This window comes from Bicyclus anynana, chromosome 22, assembly GCF_947172395.1.
Source record: "Bicyclus anynana chromosome 22, ilBicAnyn1.1, whole genome shotgun sequence".
Lineage (NCBI taxonomy): Eukaryota > Metazoa > Arthropoda > Insecta > Lepidoptera > Nymphalidae > Bicyclus > Bicyclus anynana.
The window spans coordinates 10,061,970-10,087,232 of NC_069104.1; the positions used below are offsets into that span (position 1 = coordinate 10,061,970).

General features: G+C 35.6%; 1 protein-coding gene across 7 annotated transcripts in view; it reads left to right on the plus strand.

Annotated features, from left to right (window-relative positions):
* Window positions 1-25,263, plus strand: part of LOC112053058 (atrial natriuretic peptide receptor 1) — a 138,268-nt gene that overhangs the window by 97,263 nt on the left and 15,742 nt on the right. For all 7 annotated transcript variants that reach the window (XM_052888442.1, XM_024092327.2, XM_052888443.1 and 4 more), the window contains exons 10-13: window positions 5,868-5,949; window positions 20,166-20,289; window positions 21,490-21,816; window positions 23,503-23,662. In XM_052888442.1, the coding sequence (XP_052744402.1) occupies window positions 5,868-5,949; window positions 20,166-20,289; window positions 21,490-21,816; window positions 23,503-23,662 (693 nt within the window). The remainder of the gene's footprint in view (window positions 1-5,867; window positions 5,950-20,165; window positions 20,290-21,489; window positions 21,817-23,502; window positions 23,663-25,263) is intronic.

A 25,263-nucleotide genomic window follows, 5' to 3' on the forward strand; every position in this document is an offset into this window, starting at 1 on the left:
AATATCCAGACAATCTTTGCTTTTTATGTATAAATTAGTTAACATTGACCCTATTTACCCGAATGTATCATAAAAATCAATATATTCAAACCTAGTCATCATCCCCATTAAATTATAGTCCAAGAATAAACGTCAAATAAACACAATGAAAGATTTTTTTGTTACCTCCAAAACATGGTATTAATTAGAACTGACTGCCAAGTTATATAATCCCTCAAAGACCAGCAAAGCATTAGCAATCCTCTGGCACAGTTAAATGGTATGCACTGAAAATCAAGTAAACGCTACGAGGTAGGAGTCTTAGCATATAGCTTTCTAGCATTGTTGGGACTTAGCACAACCGCATTGAGGCACAAAATATACAAGGAAGATGTAGCTGGGGTAGTATTTGTAAGCAATGTTTTACGTACCTTCATTAGCCCTCATTCGCACGAGAGCTTTTTAACGGACGTTAAAAAGCTTTCAAATATGTTATGAAGTTAAAGGAATGTCGATTTCCAACCCACAAAATGTAAAATGCAACACTGCTCAAAAAAAGCGTCATATGTTTCCTGAAGTCGTGTTTTAAAAACGCTGTCGTGTGAACATATATTTGGGAATGCATTTGTTGTATTTGAACGCTGTTTTTAACGTCCGTTAAAAAGCTCTCGTGCGAATGAGGGCTTACGTCAAACCTTTTTTTTTATGTATTCTTTACAAGCTAGCCCTTGACTACAATCTCACCTGATGGGTGAAGATGCAATCTAAAATGGCAGCGGACTAACTTGTTAGAAGGAAGATGAAAATCCACACCCCTTTCGGTTTCTACACGACATCGTACCGGAACGCGAAACCTGATTTATAACTAACTTTTTGTAATAAATTTCATACCACATTGTATACATATTTCTGTCGACAAATAACTTGGATTCAAAGCCTCTGAGCTGTTTGTCGGCGACGCTGCCTGCTTGCCGCTGAAATTAACACAAGAGATTTAACATCTATATTTCAAGATAGCAGGCAGAAAGCAGTGTATTAAGCACGTGGTCCTAGTATATAAATACGGGAGCCCATGGTGCTAAATGGAGATTTACTAGAGCATCACAAGGACCTATTGCAATTGGTAGAATAAATGAAAGAAAAAGCAGCTTTCAGTGATGGGAAAAGCTTCTACAGATTTTAAAGCCTACTTTGACATGTGGAAATCGGCAGATTATATTTCATTTAGGTTTATTTTCTTCAAATATAAATAAATTTATAGCGCTCATGGCTAAAATATAGAAATACAACGGTTTTGTTTTGCAACTTTGAAACTCTCCCACTCTTATTGGATACTCCCAAATTGTCAACACTTTTTAGCTATGAACTAATCTGACGTCATTTGTTTCCGAAGAGTATTTTTTTTTTGGAAGAAGAGTTTTTTAAAGTGTATTTATGTTCATCTAGCGCGCCTATGTGAATCCCTAAACTGCCTCTTCCGCTCTCTTACTATGTTAACCTGGTAACTGATAAACAATTATATTCTTTCATTTTTCTTCCATAAATATTATTTAAACAATCTCAATACGTACCACCATTATTCAATTTCACACATTGTGTCAGAAAATAAAATACATCTGGCGGCCCTGGGATCTCGGACCATTAGTAAATGGTTGCGATGTTTTTCCATTGGCCGAGCATTGTAGACAAAGCCTGAGTACTGTTTACTCTCGTACGTTACTTAAGGCTTCTTTTTTAATTAATTTTCATGAGATAAGGCCTAACATCCTGTCACACGGTCCTTTCATTACGTTGATGAAGCTTTTTAAAAAGTTAAGAATTTCTAATAAAACTTCATGTAATTTTTCAAAATTTCCAAACGTCAAAAACGCTGTCGTTCACTTTGTGACATTATAATGTTACTTGATGTACCTACTAAACTTCATGCTAATTATTAATTGATATTTTTGTCACACGTTTGGTAAGGGATTAGTTAAAAGTGATGTAAAAAACAGTTGACAAATAAACCATCATGCCGACAGCGTTTTGGCTCATATTGTCAAATAAATATTTAATAAAGAAAATTTTCATGTAAAGGTCGCCTTCCGTTCTTGGCGACCGCGACGCGCGACCGCGAACTGCGACCGCGCGACCCACTGCTTTATATGGAGCACAAAGCAAAAGTGGTCGCGCGAAGCGGTCTCGGGCTTTGTTTAGTGCTCCATATAAATTCATACTAAGCAGTTGGTCGCGCGATCGCAGGTCGCGGTCGCCTAGAACGGAACCTTAATCTATTCTCAAAAAAAATATGATATTTTTTTATATGTACTTAGTAGAACGACAATGATCAATTTAAGACCATTTAAAAAAGTGTCAACTAGCCTATTCCTCGTTTAAATATGCTCCCGACCGACTTTTCGGTCACGGTGGCTATTCTCTTAAGATTAACCATGTACGCAGGAGATATTATAGTGCACAAGTGTATGCGCAAGCACAGGTGTACTCTCTCTTCCCTCACTCTCGAAATCCGATGGGACGGCAGACCGACACGACCGGTGAGAGATCAGGCGCAGGACCGACGGCTTTACGTGCTCTCCGAGGCACGGGGGTGTATTAATATCAACTTCTCTTTTATTTTTTATTCTTTACAAGTTAGCCCTTGACTACAATCTCACCTGATGGAAAGTGATGACGTAATCTAAGATGGAAGCGAGCTAACTTGATAGCAGGAGGATGAAAATCCACACTCCTTTCGGTTTCTACACGATATCGTACCGGAACGCTAAATCGGTTGGCTGTACGTCTTTGTCGGTAGGGTGGTAACTAGCCACGGCCGAAGCCTCCCACCAGGTAGACCTGGACCAATTAAAGAAACCTTAATCGGCCCAGCCGGGGATCTAACCCAGGACCTCCGTCCTAAAATCCACCGCGCATACCACTGCGCCACGGAGGCCGTCAAAACTCAACTAAGAGGCTGCTTTTAAGATTTTTTTTGTAAGAAAAATCCCAACAACCTTTTTTTTTGTCAGCCTGATTCGAACCCTGGACCTCATTGTTTGTAGCGGAATCAACTAACCACCGGATCAATGAGGCAGTTCAAATATATTAGTTAGTTGAATGTCTACAAAGACGGTGTAACAGGCGCCTTATAGAAATTAAATGGACGTGCGCCTTCAGAATAGCTAATCTTCTTCACCGCAGATGTATCACGTTTTCTATTCTCAACGGATTTTGAAAAATTTTATGCCGTTATTTTAAATCAATCTTTGCATTACACAACGCTGGTGCATTTCTTGTTATAAGAGTTTTCTTGAATAAGAACTAGACAGACTTGATAAATAATTCAACTCAAGACTTTTTAAAATTTTGCAGAGTTTGTGGAATGTTTTGAACTTTTATTCAGCATGCATTGTTTGTGTTGGTCGAAATTTGCAAGCTTAATACTTTACTATTTTTCACTTCTATTGTTGTACAAGCAATCTTTGATCATTAAGTTTTAATGTAATTAAATGAAAATGGTCTCTTGACCTATCTATCTTTAAGTTTTTTAAGATAAAATATTAGGAATAAGTACCGTTACAATTAGCTGTAACTATAATTAATATATATATATAGTTAAACTAAGACATATTTTTCACGCTCTTTAATTTTTTATTTTTATTTCATAAATATAACGAAATAACTTTTAAAGTAGTCTTAAACAATGTATAATAGGATAAATACAGTACATTATTTAGGCATTTAAAATTAACCAATTACAAAATTTCAGTTCGGAAACATTTTTCGTAACTGAAATATAAGTTAATGACATTTCATTAACTTTTATATTGTTTTTCTGAATTTAGCACTTTATATATCAGAACTATAATGTATTGCGAGAATTATCTGAGCTTTTTGTATGTGACAAATGCCTTCAGGGCTTTTCGAGGACACTATTGTCCGTCCTTAGACAGGCATTCTACTTACTCAGTAAAATTAATTATGTCTACGATCAAAGGCCGGCGGCTCGAGACGGCATATCTGTTACAACAAAGAATTCTTTAATTAGCGCTCCTAAACTTTTATTATTCCAAAATTTTCTTTTCTGAATTGTATTGTGTTCTGCAATTATGAAAAACTAGCTGACGCCCTGCGGTTTCACACGCATACACCTTTCCCGTGAGAATGTGGTTATAAAATATAGCCTATGACACTTACAAATAACGAAAAAATGGTAAAAGAAATTACCAAATCGGTTCAGTAGATCCAGATTTTATAGCTGGTGGGAGGCTTCTGCCGTGGCTAGTTACCACCCTGCCAACAACCGCTAAGCGACTTAGCGTTCCTGTACGGTGTTGTGTAGAAACCGAAAGAGGTTGGGATTTTCATCGTCCTCCTAACAAGTTAGCCCGTTTCCATCTTATATTGCATCATCACTTACCATCATGTGAGATTGTAGTCAAGGACTAACTTGTAAAGAACAAAAAATGTGCTTAGGGTTTTAACATTATACGTACAAAATTGGATCTTTCGAAGTAATATTCATTTTCTTCCAAGAAATGCAACACTAATGTGGGTAATGGCGGATTGATGACGTTTTCAATGCAGTAGTCGATTTGACGTTTGCTGTCAATTGTCATGTCATAGTTGCTTTAAGTCCTATGGGCGCCATCTTGATTTATCTCAAAAACTAAGGTTTTAATTTTATTTATTTCTTTTTATTTTGTTAGATTTATTCAGTTATTTAGATTTTAATAAAATCCATGTATTTTTTAAATTTTGATTATGCGGGGTACAAGAGTGCACCTGAAATGGACCATCTCGTTTTGTCTATATAAGGATAAACTTAAATCATTTATTAGAATTTTCATTTCAATTTCCAGTTTTTTTAGTTAATTTCTAATATGGAAATATGAAAGCACCTAATAATAATAATTTTCCAAGATATATTACATGCCGAAATGGATGATCTCGTAAAGTAAATATGAATTGTAAAAGATATCCCTCTGGATGTCGGGAGCGGAGTAATTTATTATAATCAAAAGATATTTTTGGCTATTGTTTTATCTGTATAATGAGAATCACGATGGTTCTCTGTTTTAATAATTTCGCAAGGTAGTTATAACAAATCACCTGCTAAATTACCCAAGTTGTGAAAATTCATTAACCTCTAAATGTTGCTTTTCTAATGTTGCTTTTCTTTTATGCGACCTATACTAGCAGACGTCTGTGAATTCACAAATTTGATTGTGATCAATCAAAATTAATTTATTTTAGTTTCACTTTCAAAACGTCAGGTAATAATGTTATTAAATAATGATGATAACAATTATTGATGATACTAGAATAGAGATTATAGAAAAGTTTTAATATTATATATATTATTATTAAAACTTTAACACTATAATGAGATTTTCCTATAAGCTTGCTAATAAAAACTTTGAACTTATTGAGAGACATGGCCGTGGTTTCTTGTGTCTCTTTTATTATAAAAACGTATGCAATTACTCTTGAAAAAAATTGCATTTTTAAACCTTCCTCTTGAATCACTCTATTCTTTGTATATTGTTGAAAACACAGAACTGACGCTTTTATTAATTATCACGTTGAAAACGTAGTTTTTTAAACTTTGTTTTTTTTTTAGTAAAGTCAAAGTCAAAATTTATCTAGTTCAATTAGGCTAAGTTTGCAAATACTTTTGAAATGTCAGGTAACATAATAGTGATACTGAAAGATGATGGAAAACACTCACGAATATTTAAATTCTAAATGTTGAAGCTATTGTAGCTAAAAGTTGTTATCATAAAGTGTAACACTGTAAATTAACAACGTTCTAGTTTCATGTTGTTTCTGAATGAAGTTTCATTTTCGTTGGCCAAGGCAACGTTCGGGGCGCCGTAATGTTTACTAAACAAACGTTTTTGTTGCAGCTCTGCCCGTGTACGCCATTTTGAGCATCGTGCTGAGTTCTGTCGTGGTCATATTGGCAACACTGTCGGTGTTCATTTATAGGTAAGTACAAGTCATCATCATTGTCAACCCATCTTCGGCTGACTGCCGAGCTCGAGCCTCTTCTCAGAATGAGAAAGGTTAGGCCAATAATCTACCACGCTGGCCCAATGCGGATTGGCAGACTTCACACACGCAGAGAATTAAGAAAATTCTCTGGTATGCAGGTTTCCTCCTTCCTTCACCGTTTGATACGTGATATTTAATTCCCTAAAATGTACAAAGTTGAACGGATTCGAACACAAACACTCCGGAATCCGATTCCGCAGAAGTCATATCCACTGGGCTATCACGGCTCTTACGAGTATTTACTGTCTTTGCTCACTAGTATTATGCCATGCTTAATCAGGAGGCCTGGTATTTTTTTAATTTCCTAATTTCTGATGTAGTGATAGACTTTGACTAGTTATATACCAGAATGCGTGATTTACAATTGATAACTATCTAGAAAATTTTCCGTGATTAGCTTCATTTTGATGACACATTTAACTTTTGTATTTACGTAAATTCTTAATTGTTATCCGACTTCCAAAAAGGAGGAGGTTCTACGTTCGACTTAATGTATGTTTTTTTGATAGCTAGCAGTAGTTGGGAATTAGAAATTCTGAGTGTAATAAGCTTTAATTAATAGTTATATGATTTAACAGCTACATTGTCCTACATATGTAGCGGTATGTTATCCCGGTCTTAAACAGAGATAAAATAAGAAAGGTTAGTTGTTTTTTGGTATATTGCCTAAGAATCCATTAATTCTATTCGAGCTATAAGATTAAGTGATTAAAAAAATATTTGAATAATAATGACATTGATTTAGGGAGTAGTGCGTAGATACGTAGCAATATAAACAATAGACTTTATCCAAAACGTGTTATTTGTACCCCAAGCGATCGGATTATTAGTACTCCGCACGTGGCCTTCATTAGCGTTTGGAGTCATGTAATAGAGCGGAAACTGCAACTGACAAATGCATTTCTAGTTTCTCGAAACGTATAAACTTTAGAATTATAGAGACCTAATCCAAAATTTTTAAATTTTGACTTTTGGGCATAGAATTACTTACAATGAACATACCCATTACCCATGGTATCGTGTGTTGATAAAACATGACGTATTTTCGTGTAATAGGAGGTACGCGCATATTTAGGTCTTTATCACGCCAACCCTTTCCCTCGCATCCATACGGTTTAAAAGCGACGCAAACAGTAGTCTGTAGAGTCGTCTGTAGAGCCGTCAGTATTTCGAGAAGGTTGCTGTGTCTTTAATAATAAATAAATTTAAATTTAAATAATAAATTTAATAATAAATGTGAAGAAATAAAGAAAGAAGAATTACGTAAGGTAAGTAAGTGTAATATTTTTCATTAACGTAAAGACCTGATGCGTGTTGAGTATATTTTAAGACACGAAAGTGTCCCCTAATTAAATATCAAATGCTATTTTATATAGACTTATTACGAAATGATACGCGGTTTCGTCTAAATATTCAGAAGTATGATAATAATAATAAACTGTAAAAAAATATTTATGATTAAACAATATTTAATTGCCGCTTACTTTCTTCAAAATATCGTGATCTACGGATCTATATTAGCTATATTCCAAAAACTTGATTTTTTTTATTAGGTCTCTATAATTCTAAAGATGCGAAATATTTTTACTATTTCCTGGAGCACAATAAGCTATCGGTCCCTGTCGTTACCACAATGTCATATTGTGCTGAAATACGTATTAAAAAGGATGGTGGGTCTAAGCTTTATGCTCAATATTTTAAAAAAGTGACCATGTGTCCTTGTAGATTGATGATGAAGATCAAGTATGGAAATAAGCTGACTGCTTCCAGAGTTTGTATAATAAATAATGTTCACATTTTTATCTTCAGTTATGTAGAAAATATGTTCGTATCCTTTATTTAAATACAAGCAACTCTTATTACAAAAGTGACCAGTTGTTCAGAAAATAGTGAACAAAAATGTACGTAAAAGTGACCGTTTTCGGTCCTAGTTGACAGTTTGCACAGTTTTCAGCATTGTTTTGGTTCATCAATGAATCCAACAAAGGTTTGAGTTTTGACAACGACCAGACCATTTTTTAAGGTTCAGAAAATCGGGCTTTTAGAAAAGCAGTGTAACAAACATTTACTAGTATCTATAGGTACTAATGAGACGTGATAGCCCATTGGATATGACCTCGGCCTTCGATTCGAAGGGCGTGGGTTCGAATCCGGTCAGGGGCATGAATCTCTAACTATTCAGTTATGTGCATTTTAAGAAATCAAATATCACGTGTCTCAAACGGTAAAGGAAAAACACCGTGAGGAAACCTGCACACCTGAGAAATTTTATATTTCTGTTATCGAGCCAGTGTTGTTCAGTGGTTTTACTTATTTTTGAATGAAATAATCTCCTGAATAATCGCTTATGTTTTCTGATGATTTCAGTGAGCCAAAGTAATAAAAATTCTCTTTAAAGTCTGTAGTTTTTTTCTCCATCGTTGAAAGCGAAAAAAGTGTATAGCCATTTATTCTTTTTAACATCTAATCAACCAAATCTAATCGATTCCCATGACGCTTTAGTAACTGCAAATTTAGCATCCCGTGCTCCCCTACTTATACCTCCGGAATATTTTACTATGCGCACAACACTGGAGGGTCGGCCTTATTCCAAAGTCCTAGAGTCGTGAGAATTGTTTTCAGTATCGTATTTCATGTCCCCACTAATATGATAACATAACCCAAGTACGTGAGGTGCGCGCCAATCGCCGAGAAAGATGGATAGGTGGTACGTTCCAAAATGCTACAATGTTGATGTAACTTTCGCACAATTGGAAAAATAAACAGCCTGGTGTAAATTTTAGATAAATGAGCGCAGTAAAAATAGTCGGGTGCCAATTTTAGACAACCTCTTAAAGTATATATAAAAAAAAAATGGTGCAAAATTTCAGCAACCTTTTACTTAAGGGCAGTAAAAATAGCCTGATGCAAATTTGAGACAATCTCTAGAGAGATGTAAAAATAGTCTGATGCAAACTTTTGACAACCTCTCGAGTGCAGTAAAAATAGCCTGATGCAAATTTTAGACAACCTTTCGAGTGCAGTAAAAATAGCCTGATGCAAATTTTAGACAACCTCTCGAGTGCAGTAAAAATAGCCTGATGCAAATTTTAGACAACCTCTCGAGTGCAGTAAAAATAGCCTGATGTAAATTTTAAACAACCTCTCGAGTGCAGTAAAAATAGCCTGATGCAAATTTTAGACAACTTCTCGAGTGCAGTAAAAATTGCCTGGTACAAATTTATAACAACCTCGCGCAGTAAAAATAACCTGATGCAAATTTTAGATAACCTCTCGAGTGCAGTAAAAATAGCCTGATGTAAATTTTAGACAACCTCTCGAGTGCAGTAAAAATAGCCTGATGCAAATTTTAGACAACTTCTCGAGTGCAGTAAAAATTGCCTGGTACAAATTTATAACAACCTCGCGCTGTAAAAATAACCTGATGCAAATTTTAGATAACCTCTCGAGTGCAGTAAAAATAGCCTGATGTAAATTTTAGACAACCTCTCGAGTGCAGTAAAAATAGCCTGATGCAAATTTTAGACAACTTCTCGAGTGCAGTAAAAATTGCCTGGTACAAATTTATAACAACCTCGCGCTGTAAAAATAACCTGATGCAAATTTTAGACAACCTCTCGACTGCAGTAAAAATAGTCTGGTGCAAATTTGAGATAATCTCTAGAGTGATGTAAAAATAGTCAGGTGCAAATTTTAGACAACCTCTAGAGTGATGTAAAAATAGTCTGGTGCAAATTTTAGACAACCTCTCGATTGCAGAAAAAATATTCTAGTGCAAATTTTAGATATCCTCTTTAACGTCCTCTCAGAGAGCAAGATAATCCATCAGTCTCATTTCTGATAGTGATAGTAAAAAAAATTAGAGCATTGGAGCAGCATTGTGGATCCAAGCTCTATAAAGAAGAAAGCCTGGCCTATAGTGGTCTGTCAAAATAGGCTGATACCTAATGATAATCATGAATTTTGTATCTAATTCTTTTTCGAAAATGACGGAAATAAACAAAGTATGTAAGTAAGCAAGTAGTAACGGAAGCTCTGTTATTTTTTCCGCTCCCATAATCGAAACAGTAAAGTAACAAAAAGTATGGCCGGTCTTGTTTTTCTATTACCATACGAAATAGGGAACGTGCAGAATTTATCTTGGGCCCTTGCTTTGAAAGCAATGTGAAAAACACGACAATGTGTCATATACTATAGGTATACCTATAGTATTAGCTTGGATTTGGACTACTAACATAGAATAACACGATCTGTGGTGCCTCTCCACAATCAAAATCAAAATCAAAAATTATTTATTTCAGGTAGGCTCAGTTTACAAGCACTTTTTTCAATTAACTACTTGTAAAGATTCTACCACCGGTTCGGAAGGCAGGTTCTGCTGAGAAGAAACCGGCAAGAAACTCAACAGTTGCTCTTTTTTTAAAAAAATCATACAGTATTATAATTTACAATTGATGACAACATTACAATTTCTTATAGTTTTACTTCCTGTGTGAAGGTGGAAGCTGATCCAATGAGCGCCTTTATCTTTAAGGAACTCATCAATGTTGTAGTAGCCCTTGGCAACTATGGACTTTAGGCCTATCCGCGTGTCTCTAGGACGTATCCAGTAGCAAAGCCTGACACCTTAAAATCAAATATTCCAAGTAGAAAGCAAAATCATGCCCTCATTCACCAAATATTAATCTTCGTGACAAACTTTTACCCTTAGTTAGTATATATACGTAGTATTGCAAAGTTTTCAATTTTATCTTGTCTTTTTTCTACCACCATTTATTTTTGAACAAGCATTTTAGGCCATACAAACAGAGATAAAAGCTCGGACTTGCCAAAGAGCGGAATTTTCGCTAATTCCATGCTAAACCTAAGGCTGCATGCCTACAGAAAAAATGAAAAATCAACTAACACTTTTTAATATAATTATTATATATTTAACGCAGAACATAGTAAACGTATAGCTGTTTATGATGGTGCCGTAATGTAGTCATTATTCTTACGACAGTAAGCGTTTCTCAAAGGTTTTATAGCAATATGTTTCGAAGTTTTCGTCATTTATTATAGATAAAGTCAGAACCTATAAGGTTTTTGTTAATTTTTAATGATATTTTGAAATATTAAAAGTATTCCCTTTAGATTACTCCCTTGCTAGGAATATTTACCAGCATAACGCAAATTTTCACACCTGCTTCAACATCATCTATACTAATATCATATAGAGGTAAAGTTTGTGAGATTGTAGGGGTAATCTCTTGATTCTTTTACCACTAAAAAGTTACGTTATTTGTGAGTGTCATAGGCTATATTTTATCCCCGTATTCTCACGAGAACGGGAGCTACGGAGATGAAACCGCGGGGCGTCTGCTAGTTTTCTATACTTATAATAAAACTGTAACAGGTGAAATTCTGTACATCGAAGATATTTTGAAATTATGTTCAACAGATACATTATGTTAACAGATACATTGACTATCAATACAATGTGAAATGCAATAGGAATAAAAATTCAACCTCTAAAGGGTTGAAAGTGCATTTTACCCAAGCATAAACCCGGGCATCTGCTAGTTATAGATAAAATTCGGAGAACATAATTTTTTGCAACATATTCACGGCTACGGGGGAAAACTATTTTGACGTATTATCGGGCAGGCACGAGTATTTTTCCGTTTAGACTAGACTGAGCCCAGGCCAGTCTCGCTCGGATCATAAAAAAGCGAAACCAATAACATCGCTGATAAAGTCCCAGTGAGATGTGCCCTCTTTTATTACCCAGTGACATCGGAGGCATGTTACGAGTAAATTTGTTTACGCATATACGCGATTCCTATAATGGAGACATACGAAAGCTTTTCGACTGTTTGTTTGAGATAAAAGATATATATTTGCTAAAGATTTTTACTAGGTATTCACCAATGATGTTAGAAGAAAAAGAGGTTATATGCAGAATGCAAGTGGCACGTTAAAACTTTGCTAATTAACAAACCTGAGCTCAGTCGCCGCACTGTCATCGCGCCGTCGACAACGCCGCTGAAATAAAAGTAACCTCATCATCATCCTTATCAACCCATATTCGGCTTTGCTGAGCTCGAGTCTCCTCTCAGAATGAGTGGGGTTAGGTCAATAGTCCACCACGCTGGCCCAATGCGGATTGTCAGACTTCACACACGCAGAGAATTAAGAAAATTCTCTGGTATGCAGGTTTCCTCACGATGGTTTCCATCACCGTTTGAGACACGTGATATTTAATTTCTAAAAATGCACACAACTGAAAAGTTGGAGGTGCATACGCCCTCTAGAATCGAAGGCAGATGTCATATCCACTGGGCTATTACGACTTATGTAACCTGTCTTATTTTTTCTTCTAACATCATTGGTATTCACGGTTTTACCTGCGTACCAGGTATATCGGGATAAAAGTGGAAAATGTGCCATTCAAAACTGTAATTTGTCTAAAACTGTCGAGCCAATGTCCTGAACAGTGTTAGTTAGGAAGTAAGGATAGTTTCGCATTAATTGTAATTTTAGTATCATATTTTATTTTATTATGTTTTTGTTTTCATTGCAATATTTATTCCTAACCAAATGGAAAATCGACTATAACATACTTTCCAATGGAAATTAATTAATAATTAAGATCAAGTATTGAAATTAATCTTTTATTTCGAAAAGGATGAAAAATTGTTGGAGAATGTTCAAGAACTGAAATGAGTGACTTATTAAATAATTGTCATTTTATAAAGAAAAATAATCATAACATTTACATGAAAATAACCTAATTGAAATATTTTATAACGAAGCGGGCCTTTAAAACCACGCTTTTAAATGAAACTGTCCAGTATTATATTGTCCTGTAGAAAAATGCTAGAATGCCAGAGTTCCTTGAAGCAATTTATTTAAATACAGCTGCTTCTTCAAAGCAAAAGTGAAGAAAGAACTTTACATCTAATAAATAGGTTCTTTGTTAAAATGCGATTAGTTATGTTGTGCATAGTTTTTATGAAGTAGGTATTTTCATGTAGCACCCATTCTAATAGCAATACGATGATAAAAAGTAGCCTACTGATATAGCTTTCTATTGCTGAAAGATTTAAAAAAGGGTTCAGCGGCACAGATTTATAACACATATTAGATTAGATAGTGTGTAATCGCAGGATTCGTAAGCCGTTTTATGTGCCCCGAAATGGGAGCTCTGGACGCATTGCTACGCTACGATAAGTACGCTTGTGTGCTTGTCTTGTTAGCTTAAGCCGGATTTATATTTGTCTGACGTGTCGTGTCGTGACGCATCAGAACAGAATCGATATCATACATTTTATATCGCAACGTTTACACTTATGTGTTGTGACATGTCGTGATGGCTTCTGATGTGCCGCATACAAAATATATGATAACGATTCTGTTCTGATGCGTCACAATACGACACGTCAGACAAATATAAATACGGCTTTAGCTCTTACGTTCACATACGTTTGGACTGAAAAATTGTTTTGCGGCTCTATAGGTTATTAGTCTAAGTTCAGCTGCTTAGTCGTTAAAGCGTAACAAAAAAAGGAACTAACTCACTTTCGGTTCATTTATATTTTAATGTTATTTCATTGTAATATTGTAATTTGACGGCCTCCGTGGCGCAGTGGTATGTGCGGTGGATTTACAAGACGGAGGTCCTGGGTTCGGTCCCCTGCTGGACCGACTGAGATTTTCTTAATTGGTCCAGGACTGGCTGGTGGGCCGTGGCTATTTACCACCCTACTGACAAAGTCGTACTGCTAAGATTTATCATGGTTGCTCTGCGAGGAATACCCGGAAATAGGTGATTAAGAAAACTAATTTAACTTTATGTATAAACACAATAGATTATGAATAATCAATGCCCTACTTTAATGAAACAGAGAGAACTTTCCCAAAGGCATATCAGGCATATCAGTAATGTTACATCGAGTGCCATTTACAAGCCGATACACTTCGTTCACTTTACACGTGTTCACTTAACGCAGAGATATACTGCAAAAGTGAAATTACCTTATCTGTTGATGTCGTAATATTATATGACAGTGATATTAATAAAATAATATTTTTTTTTATTCATTATAAGTTAGTCCTTGAATATGATCACACCTGGTTGTAAGTGATGATGCAATCTAAAATGGAAGCGGGATAATTTGTTAAGAGTAGGATGAAAATCCACACCCCTTTTGGTTTCTACAAGACATCCTACAAGAACGCTAAAGCGCTTGGCGGTACGTCTTGGCCGGTAGAGTGGTAACTAGCCACGGCTGAAGCCTTCTACCAGCCAGACCTGGACCAATTAAGAAAACCTTAATCGGCAGAACGGGGTTTTGAACCTAGGATCTCCATCTTCTAAATCCGTATACTACTTCTACCCCGTATACCACTGCATCTCGAAGCCCGTCAAATAAGCAAAAATCGACCATGACTGTGACACGCGAGTGATTTTGGGTAAAGAGGCCCTAGTGGCAGTTTGATACTGTTACTATCGCGTTAACGTAAACGCGATTCCAAGGAATTAAAACAATGCCATTTCGTGGCACTACTGCGCAACTGTTTCAATTCCATATAAATTTGCGTTTACGTCAACGCGATAGTAACAGTTTGGAAATATTGAAAACTCCCACTAGGCACATTGATTTTGTACGTAAGTTCGGGACCCTAAAAACCAATATCATTTGTGCGTATCAAGGTTTTCGGCAGTATTTTTTAGTTAAGCTCACGGTTCAACGCGTAATGCAATATAGCCTTATTTATTGTAATACACCCTGTATACATACATTAGCGTTATTTTATTGAATTGCCCGTATTTGTTTATGATATTGCTTTTACACGGTGTTTATATTACCTTTCACTAAGCTCTCATTCGCACGAGAGTTTTTTTAACGGATTAATTTCATAATGTTAGACCAAGCTGTAAAACTGTATAATTAAAAAGTAGTTGTAAATACAGAAACCATTTTGAATTGTAAAACTGTTTGAGTCATAGTCGGTAATTATTTTGTCGTCTGGTAGCCAGTCGAGCGCGATCTTTGTTGGTGATAATACACTTTGTTGGAACTATACGAAGATTTTCATTGCTGAATACACATTCCTGACGTCACGCTGCCCGTCTCAGTAATAATATGCTTGGGAATGCAATTGTTGTATTTGAACGCTTTTTTAACGTCCGTTAAAAAAACTCTCGTGCAAATGGGGGCTTACAATGAGTAAAATATACGAGCAAACGTAGGTATAATAATAAAGCCTTAATGAAGCCTTAATGATTATTTTTATGACAAAACAAATATAATAGAATGTTGTGAGTAAAAAAGAAGTCAAATTATCTATTAACTTGTATAAAATGAGAGCCTGTGAAACCCGTACCTTCCACGACTTCTGTGCCGCAGTGATACACGGTGGATTAACAAGACGGAGGTCCTGGGTTCGATCCCCGACTGGGTTTGGGCGAGCGTAGAAGCATCGACTGGTCAGACCCGAAGGCTGAAAGAAAGACAAAGGGCGGAACGACTCTCTAAGGGCGTTTCCTGTGAGACTCTGACCTCGGCTTACAGGGCCGCTCGGGAAGGATGTATTGGGCCGAGTGAATCAGTCCGGACACCCCCAAGATCGTGGGTTAGAGAACCCACGTCCGGGTGACATTAGATATCGGGGACCTCGTCTTCGCTGGCAAGACGCTATGTAGCTTGTGTTTGTGTTGCCTGGGAAGCATTGTCGGTCGTCATGTCATCGTCTGGATCGTAAAGGACGTTTTCGACGTCTCTGATTGTTGGCGTTGGCGTTACGGTTGGGAGTGTAATTACAGGCCTCAATCACTAGTTGGGATGGACGGCAACTCTATCGAAATAGTTTCGAGAGAGCTTCATATAATTTGCTAATGACGGTATTTCTAAATCTCTAAAGAATGTCTGACCAACACAGGTTAATCCATAGTAATATAGCGATGTGTTATTAAGTACGTAGATGGAATGTTGCGTGTAAAAAAATATTATTATAAAAACAAAAAAAACCGACTGCTTAGTGAACTGAAAAGAGAAAAACAAGTAGGTATCACAAATATCTTTAAAAAGTTCTGACTAAATTCTTTATGTTGCCTTTATTATGCAGTCGGGTATAAAAATATTTTTTTTTCGAACTTTGTAGTTTCTTCTAATTTACCTTTTATTTTAAATATAAGTAAGTATTCTGACTTGAATATATTCTAGTTAGTAAATTTTACTTCGATGGTCCCAATATAATTGGTACGCTATTTTTGATAGTTTGTGTTAAAACAGTTATATAAACATAATATAATGAATATATGTATTTATGAAATTGTCTTTTTACGACCTTTCGTTTGATATCCATTTTATTAGGGTAAGGTAAAAAAGAGAGCCGTGATAGCCCAGTGGATATGACCTCTGCCTCCGATTCCGGAGGGTGTGGGTTCGAATCCGGTCCGGGGCATGCACCTCCAACTTTTCAGTTGTGTGCATTTTAAGAAATTAAATATCACGTGTCTCAAACGGTGAAGGAAAACATCGTGAGGAAACCTGCATACCAGAGAATTATCTTAATTCTCTGCGTGTGTGAAGTCTGCCAATCCGCATTGGGCCAGCGTGGTGGACTATTGGCCTTATCCCTCTCATTCTGAGAGAAGACTCGAGCTCAGCAGTGAGCCGAATATGGGTTGATGACGACGAAGGTAAAAAAAAACTTACCTACCTCTCTTTCATTTACTTTCATTTACGGGCGCCATTTTGAAAATCCTTATAGCCTATGTCACTAGCACAATTCTAACGAACTCAATGACACCTCATATGTCAAAATCCGACCAGCCGTTTAGGCTGTAGGGTTTCCAAAGAAATAGATATACATACACACATAGAAACATACATACTCGAAAAACATTACCTTTCTTCTGACGCAGTCGGGTAAAAAATAAGTCAAACAACTCGTTGTATGTATGTATCTGTATTTGTCAATATTTGATTGCTATAACACATTTTTCCTATCTCTCTGGACCCAATTAAGAAGTCGGGCGAGCGTCCACGTGGAATGAAGTCACGGGCGGCCGCTAGTGTAAAAAAAACAAAACGTGATAGGGTTGTCGCTCTAAATCAACCCTTGATTAAAAGTTTTTATTTTTTTAACTTGCTTCAAATAATGTTGTTAGATGTTTTATCGACTAATACACTGAAATGAGTATGTCATCCAAGTAAATGAAGGTGCGTAACTTTTCTGTGACTCTTAAATGGTATTTAACGCCAATTAATTTAACTTCCGGTTTCATCATTATATGATAGCTAATCTGAAAGGTTATAATAATATAATTCGTAATAATTTTATGTAGAGATGCCTCAAGGACTAACTGTATAACATAAAACACTACTACATATCTATGGCAGTTGAAATATTTTAAATTTTGTTTATCAATAATTAATACTTAAATACCAAATTTTTAAAATTAAAAAAAAAAAATACACATCGATAGGTTTTTGGCATAGATTAGATATATTATTTACAGGATGCTCGAGAGTATTTACCATAACTCTGGGGTTATATTCTTTACCGAAAATTATTAAAAATGTTCAAGGAACATGTGTTCTAAAATTATTATTTTCGTGGTAAATAATATTTCTTTTGTAAATAGATCTTAAGTACCCCTTCAACGCATCTTATAATTATGACGTAGCTAAGTTTTACGTATTTTAAAATACAAGGATACACAAAGGCGTGTGTATGAAACACATATAGATAGTCAGAATTATTTGAATTACTTTATATGAAAATATAATAAGTTTTTATTTTTTAGTTGAAAAAATATTACTTATGCATTTCGGCTGCTATAAGTGGACTCGTCAACACCTTGAAGTTATGGAAAAAACTCCCGAACATCCTGTATAATAATCAAAGTAATATAATACGAATAACTTACAATATTATATGTATAAACGCAGTAAGTAATATAAAAAAGTTGACCTACTTACCTACAAACATGACACGACGTCTCGCTCTGTATATTGAATCAAGGAAAAAATGGATATGCGAAAATCAACTAAGGGTTTTCCCAAGGCGTCCTTTATGCCACCAACTTTCCGTATAAAATTAGACTTAACATTACTATGATATAACATATGATTGAATTTTCATATTTGTTTTTAAGTTAGTAAGCAACTAACTGTGTAATATACTTTTGACGGCCTCAGTGGTACAGTAGTATGAGCTTTGTATTTACAAGAAGGAAATCTTCGGTTCGACCCCCGCTGGACCGATAGAGGTTTTCTTAATTGGTCGAGATCTGGCTGGTGGGAGGCTTCGGCGTGGCTAGTTACCACCCTACCAACCAAGACACTGCCAAGCGATTTAGCGTTCCGGTACTATTACGTGTAAAAACCGCAAGGAGTGTGGATTTTGATTCTCTTCCTAACAAGTTAGCCAGCTTCCATCTTAGATTGCATCATCACTTATCATCAGGTGAGATTGTTGTCAAGGGGTAACTTGTAAAGAATAATAGAAGAGTTCTTTGTAAAAAAGTCGAAATACTATCGCCACAATTAACTGTTTGATGCCGTTTATAGTCCTAATATTACCATAATTTGATGTGATATTACGTTTTGTTCTTTGAAGTTTTTCGTTTATATCAATAAATTAAATTGTAAAGGAAAGTCAGGCCTAGTCAGTCAAGAAATTAATTCTATGACGTCACCAAAAGTATCCTCATTAGCAGTGCTCGTATAATTTTCTCGTCAGCGCAATTCTCATGTGAAATGTTGAAGCTTGAATATGGTAGCAGTATCGTGATATTAAATCCGTAGTTAAGTAACGCTTTGCTGCGACTTAAGTAGTTACTTAAAGGCTTAGATTATATATGTTCTATACGAAACTCTTGAAGCTAAATATGCTTGGAGGACTATTTAATTAAGTTTGAAGCGCTTAAGTATTAAATACAAATTATAGCAGATCAGTGCGTGGTTATACTTAACTACTTACGCATCATCATCTCCTAACCCTTATCCCACTTAAGTGGGGTCGGAAAAATATGTCAATCTTTTCCATTCGTCTCTATTACTCGTCAACTCATCATCCACTCCTTTTACACACATATCCTCTTTCACACAATCCAACCATCTCTTCTTTGGCCTTTCTCTCCTCTTATGACCTTCCACTTGCACATTCAACATTTTTCTAGTAATATGACTTTCCTCACACGCATTACATGTCCATGCTAACCTTCTACTCCTCAATTTTTCTGTCACTGGCGCCACCTTCAGACTTCCTCTCATATACATAAGTAACGCATAAGTAACGTATAAGTCTTTGGTAGGTCCAAACACAAAGTTTATGCACTTATTAGGACTTTTTGCATTAATATCTCAATCCATGTTAGCGACGCAAATGCCAATGTTATAATTGTAATCTGCGGCATAACACCCAATATTAAATAATTATTTCCAACGCCCAACTCTCGTGCGAATGAGGGCATAAGGGCTGAAAATGGAACGTCTGTGGTGTCGCAGATAATGTCACGTTGACAGCCTTTTTAAATAAAAAACCACTAACCGCCAAACGTGGCCAAACTGTCACCACATACGTTCCGGATTTAAGCCATTTTTTAAAGTTTTACTTTTAAAAATGGCTGTGTTTTTATTGAGCCCAAACATTGACTTTGGTCAAGGACAAAGGGGTCCTTCGAGCCGGATCTTCTATTCTACTCTCTCTATTCGATTCATATTGGAATTTGTATTCCGTAATTATCATTTCCAAAAATATGAGCCGTGATAGCCCAGTGGATATGACCTTTGCCTCCGATTCGTAAGGCGTAAGTTTGAATTAGATTCGGGTCATGCATCTCAAACTTTTCAGTTGTGAGCATTAAGAAATTAAATATCATGTGTCTCAAACAGTGAAGGAAAATCATACTGAGGTAACCTGCATCCCTAAAAATTTTCTTAATTCGTTACGTGTGTGAAGTCTGCCAGCATAGTGCCAGCGTGGTGGACTTATTACTTCACTCTCATGTGAATAGGCATCTTCTAAGCAAGCGTGTTCCACTTTAGGCCACATCTATACTTACATTCTAGATCTATCTAGATCGTGGTCGAGCGCGAGCTTATTCCTTGTTTAAAAAAAGTTTTAGTTTCATAACACCTGTTTGTTTCTAACAGACATTACAAACTAGAGGCTGAGATAGCAATGATGACGTGGAGGGTTGGTTGGAGCGACGTCCTGCTGCCCGGCGGTCGGCTGCGAGGCAGCATGCATTCGTTGGCTCGAAGGTACAGCTCGGGGGTGAGTGGCTTTTAGCTTGGTTTTAATTAAACTTCCTTCGTTAAAAATAATGGACTGTGATCGCTAGAGCTCGTAATTTTATAAGCTGGAAAGTTAGCATTACATGTTGCTATCTTATATTGCATTACATGTTGAGTTGAGTTGAGTTTTGAGTTGACCATGGTGTGTATGAAAGGTTAGGGTTATATTTTCTATCTATATAATATAAGAAATCATGTCAATAGGTCCGTGAGACAGCGTCGAGGCAAACCTTTGCTAGCCCCTTGAAATATCTTTAATGTTTTTTTTTTTCGAAAAATTGCCGTAATATAATTTATCATACCAAGCTAATGTAATTATGAGTAATATTTTTCACTTGGACAGTTGACAGTTTGAACTTTAAAAACTTGCTATCTCCCAAAGTCCCAAACAATTGTCTATTGTCCTGGTCATCTGGATTAAGGTAACAGCTGAAAATCACCGCTGTACTCATGCTTCAGCATTTGCTTGGTTTATGCAGCACAATGCTAAGTTAGTACCTTTCCAAAGGTTGTGCCAAACATAACAGTATGGTGTTGGATGCTTCTGGTACTTGAGTTTTGTTCTTGCCTTGGTTAGGCATCGGACACTACAATAGTGCTTAGACATTGTGGAGTGTGGCATATACAGCATGCATATATAGCATGGGCAGATGAACTTTTAGCTTTAAAATCACAAAGGCCTGACCAGACCAGGCTTTCGATGTACAATTTTTACAAGCTTTTATTAAACTTCACTTGTTTGAGTAAATTAAGGATTAAAAGTTGGAAGCTACAAATAAATTACATGCGTTTAACATATAGAGGGTCATGTCTTTTGTTCTACTTACATTTCAATGTTACCAAGGTCCAACTCCATAATTACCTAATTACCTATTACAGCACGACAAACATTCACATTTACATAATGACAGAAGTCTGGCATTCACAGACTCATAATCCAGTCCCCCACCATATAGGAGACGCAATATGAAGCATAGCAAACCACGCTGCTCCAATTTGTGGTAATGTTTGATTAGGAAGGATTACTACTAGAAACATGGGAATTATAAGGTTGTGTCGGCCAGGTCATCGAAGGTGAAGGGATTTTGCCTTTGTGCCCCTTGCCATTTATTATATGCCGACGGTCTTAAACTATCGGATATCTATAACAAAACACAGGCTAACTAAGACCCATTTTCAGACGGCATATTCTGACGAAGTCACTTCCCTGGCAGGCGATCGCCAAGTCTACGCTCCGTGCGGTTTCTACAAAGGCTGTCGAGTCGCTATCAAGAAGGTTGATAAGCAGAGGGTTGATTTAACGAGGCCCCTCCTTCTAGAACTTAAAAAGATGAAAGATCTGGAACATGACCACTTAGCGAGGTTCTATGGCGCTTGCGTCGACCCCCCGCATTGTTGTCTGCTTACGGAGTACTGCCCTAAAGGATCTCTACAGGATATTTTGGAAAACGATACTATAAAATTGGATTGGATGTTCAAAGTCAGCTTGATGCATGATATTGTGAAGGTAAGCTTTTTGTTGTTTCAAAAGTTTTGTTTTTAACCGCCTTCAAAAAAAAGGAGGAGATTCTCAATTCGACGCATATATTTTTTATTTATTTATTTTAATTCTTTATTTCATACAAAAAATAAGAAAAAAGAAAGTACAACAGAAAAGTAAGATGCGCAAAGGCGGTCTTATCGCTAAAAGCGATCTCCTTCAGACAACCTTCAATGAAAATGTTGAAATTAAAAACGGCTTCAAAGCTAATACAATTTATATATATATATATATAAATATAGAATATATAATAATAAATATAGAATAGAATTAACTACGAAATTCTTAAAAGGTAACGTTATGTTTTTAGTAGTAGGTACCTAACTACTTTCCAAAATTACATTTTTTTAAATTTTAATTTCTTGATTTCTAATATAATATTGCCGTTTTAAAAATGTATTAAAAATCAAAAAATTAATAGTAAAAAAAAAATTTTGGAAAGTAATTAGGCACCTACAACTAAAAATGTAACGTTACCTTGTAAGAATTTCGTAGATAATTCTATTCTATATTTATAACTATAAATTACTATAAATTGCATTAGCTTTGAAGCCGTTTTTAATTTGCCGATTTATATGTAAAGCATTGCACCTATTCAAAATTCTTAACATACCGATGTAAACATTAGTACAAAGTTATGATGTCGTTTATTCTGGCGACTGTTATTGTAATCATGATATATATAGCAGAAGATCGAAATTAGAAACGACCTTCACCCATTGTATATATATAAACAATTTTCATCCGTCAATCGGTTCAAAGACCGCCAAGCGATTTATCATTCCAGTACGATGTCGTGTAGAAACCGAAAGAGGTGTGGATTTTCATCCTACTCCTAACAAGTTATCCCGCTTCCATCTTAGATTGCATTATCACTTACTATCAGGTGAAATTGTAGTCAAAGGCTAACTTGTAGAGAATAAAAAAAATATTAGTCCAGTAAGTGGTAAATTCCTGGTCTAGTTGATAATAGTTGAGCCGCAAGTAAGAAAGTACATTACTATTTAACGTATTATCCAAGACACGGGGGTGTAAAACCACCAACTTCCTACCTCTTAACTGAGAAAATATACTGAATTTTTTAGAAGAAAAGCTTATTAGCATATGCAGTTTAATCCAGAAATTGAACCCTATACCTCGTGATTCGACTGCCTCGTTTGTCTAGTGGTCCACATAGGCCAAGCACTTAACCAATGAGGCAGTTATGAGCCTATTTTAGTTATCATTTCACCCGGGAATGTACTATCTGTAGTGAATTCTAATTATTGTTTCACCAGGATATTGACTATTTGTAGCTAATTCTAAATCACTAGTCATTTCACACCTAATAATAATTATAATTAACTTGTTATTAAATTAATTAAAATAATATTGATTTATAAGCTTAGAACAATTTGATATGGTTAATATATTTTATATAACGTTTTAGAAACAAACCATTCATAATTTAAAATATATAAGTTATGAAATTGCATGCGTTTTCTACCTTCATTTCTAATTTATTTGTTGTCATCAAGAAAGGCTGTAGTATAAATGTATTATTTGTATTTAGCTACAAATGTATTATTTGTAGCTACGAATAATTCTAATTATTGTTTCACCAGGGAATGTACTATCTATAGCTACAAATAATTCTAATTATTGTTTCACCAGGGAATGCACTATCTGCACAGCAGTGACATCAAATCCCACGGCGCGCTCAAGTCTAGCAATTGTGTTGTGGACTCTCGCTTTGTACTCAAAATAACTGACTTTGGTCTCAATGCACTGCGGACATCGGAGAAAGATGCAAGGGCCCATAGTTATTGGACTCGTAAGTATAATCAAGTATTCGTAGTAGTAGTAGTCTCCTTGTGCGGGCAAGTACTACTGCCATGTGTTGATTTTCGCCACGTATATGCTATGTTTCAGTCGCAAAGGTATTGTAGCCGGTCAAGTTACAGACGTAAATTAGACACAGGGAATTACACGTGTTCCTTGCATGTCTTTGCAAACTGTTGCTTTGTCTATAGACGATGGTTTTCCGTTTAAAAATAGGTAGGCCGTCTGCTTTGTGACAGCTTTTTACAGTAAACAGTAGATTATGAAACAATTGTATAATAATGAAGATAGTTTTATATTAGGGACACGAAAGAGACCAACTACATCAAGTGAAGCCCTATTATATAGATTAAAATAATGTGTTGAGTATTATAGGTAACTCGTATTTTTAGGGACCATTTAATACAGCTATTATTGTTATGTATTTAATTTTAAGAGGTTAACATTCTGCCTGAAAAGCCTGCAACTGTCAGACCTTCTTCATTTTATGAAGGCTATGTTTGTTAGCCTATGCTCTTATGTAGGAAGATACAAGGGGGCAAATCCTCAACCATTCAACTATAAAACGTATTATTATTTATATTTTCGTCGGCGAATATAAGAATTTTGATGTCCCCAACCGCCTGTCACTTAGCTTCAAACAACGCCGTTATTTTTTTGTAAAGAGAACTTTTAGTTTCGGTGAAAGGCGATTAAAGACAGGATTTCTCGTGATAAGTAATAGAAAATATCAAAAGATTACTTTTTACGTTTTGCTTGGACCCTTAAAAGCTATCGACGTCATAACGCATTTCACTGGCAAAAACTGGCTTATGCAGGCAAAAGACTGATCATATGGCTGGAGGAGGTCTTTACCGTAAAAGGTTTTTTTTTTTTAAATTAAAGAAAAGGCAGGTAACATTATAATGCGCTTAATAAACTACCACATTATGTACCTAAACAATTGTTAAGAAGAAATAAAAGGCTTTTTTATTTTTATTAAAAGTTGCTATCTTCTTAAGCACAACACACAATGGTCCAAACTCCACAATTACCTACCGTACTTACCAGTGGCGCAGGATGGAATTTAGATGAAGATATAGATATATAAGCCGTCCCAAAGGAAAATGAAATTCATATACCGTGATACAAACTCTAGTTTCTCATATATCATGCATGGATTTCTAAGGTTAACCCGGCGGGAATCAGCTTACATAAACTCATCGCCGCTGGTATTATACTTACTAGGTTATTTGTCTAAGTGTTTTAGTAGCATGGGCTGACAAACTTTCAGCCTTCATAAGGTGTGTCTGGCTTTAGCAGGCTCTCGTTCTATAAGGAATATCATAGAATGCTGTTTGGGTATATTTAAATTTCGAACAGGTTATTTTGATACACGAATTGCAAACATTCAAGCGGCGTTTACCGTTATAAAAATTATACAATTCTATTTTTAAATTTTACATAATAATTATATTATGTGTGATTTTTTTTTTGTCAGTCAGATCAGTTGATGTAATTTCGTGGGATAAATTTTAATTTAGATATTTAATTATCGTTGAATAATATTATGAATGAATAATAACTTTGTATTTTTATAATAATTTATGTGAA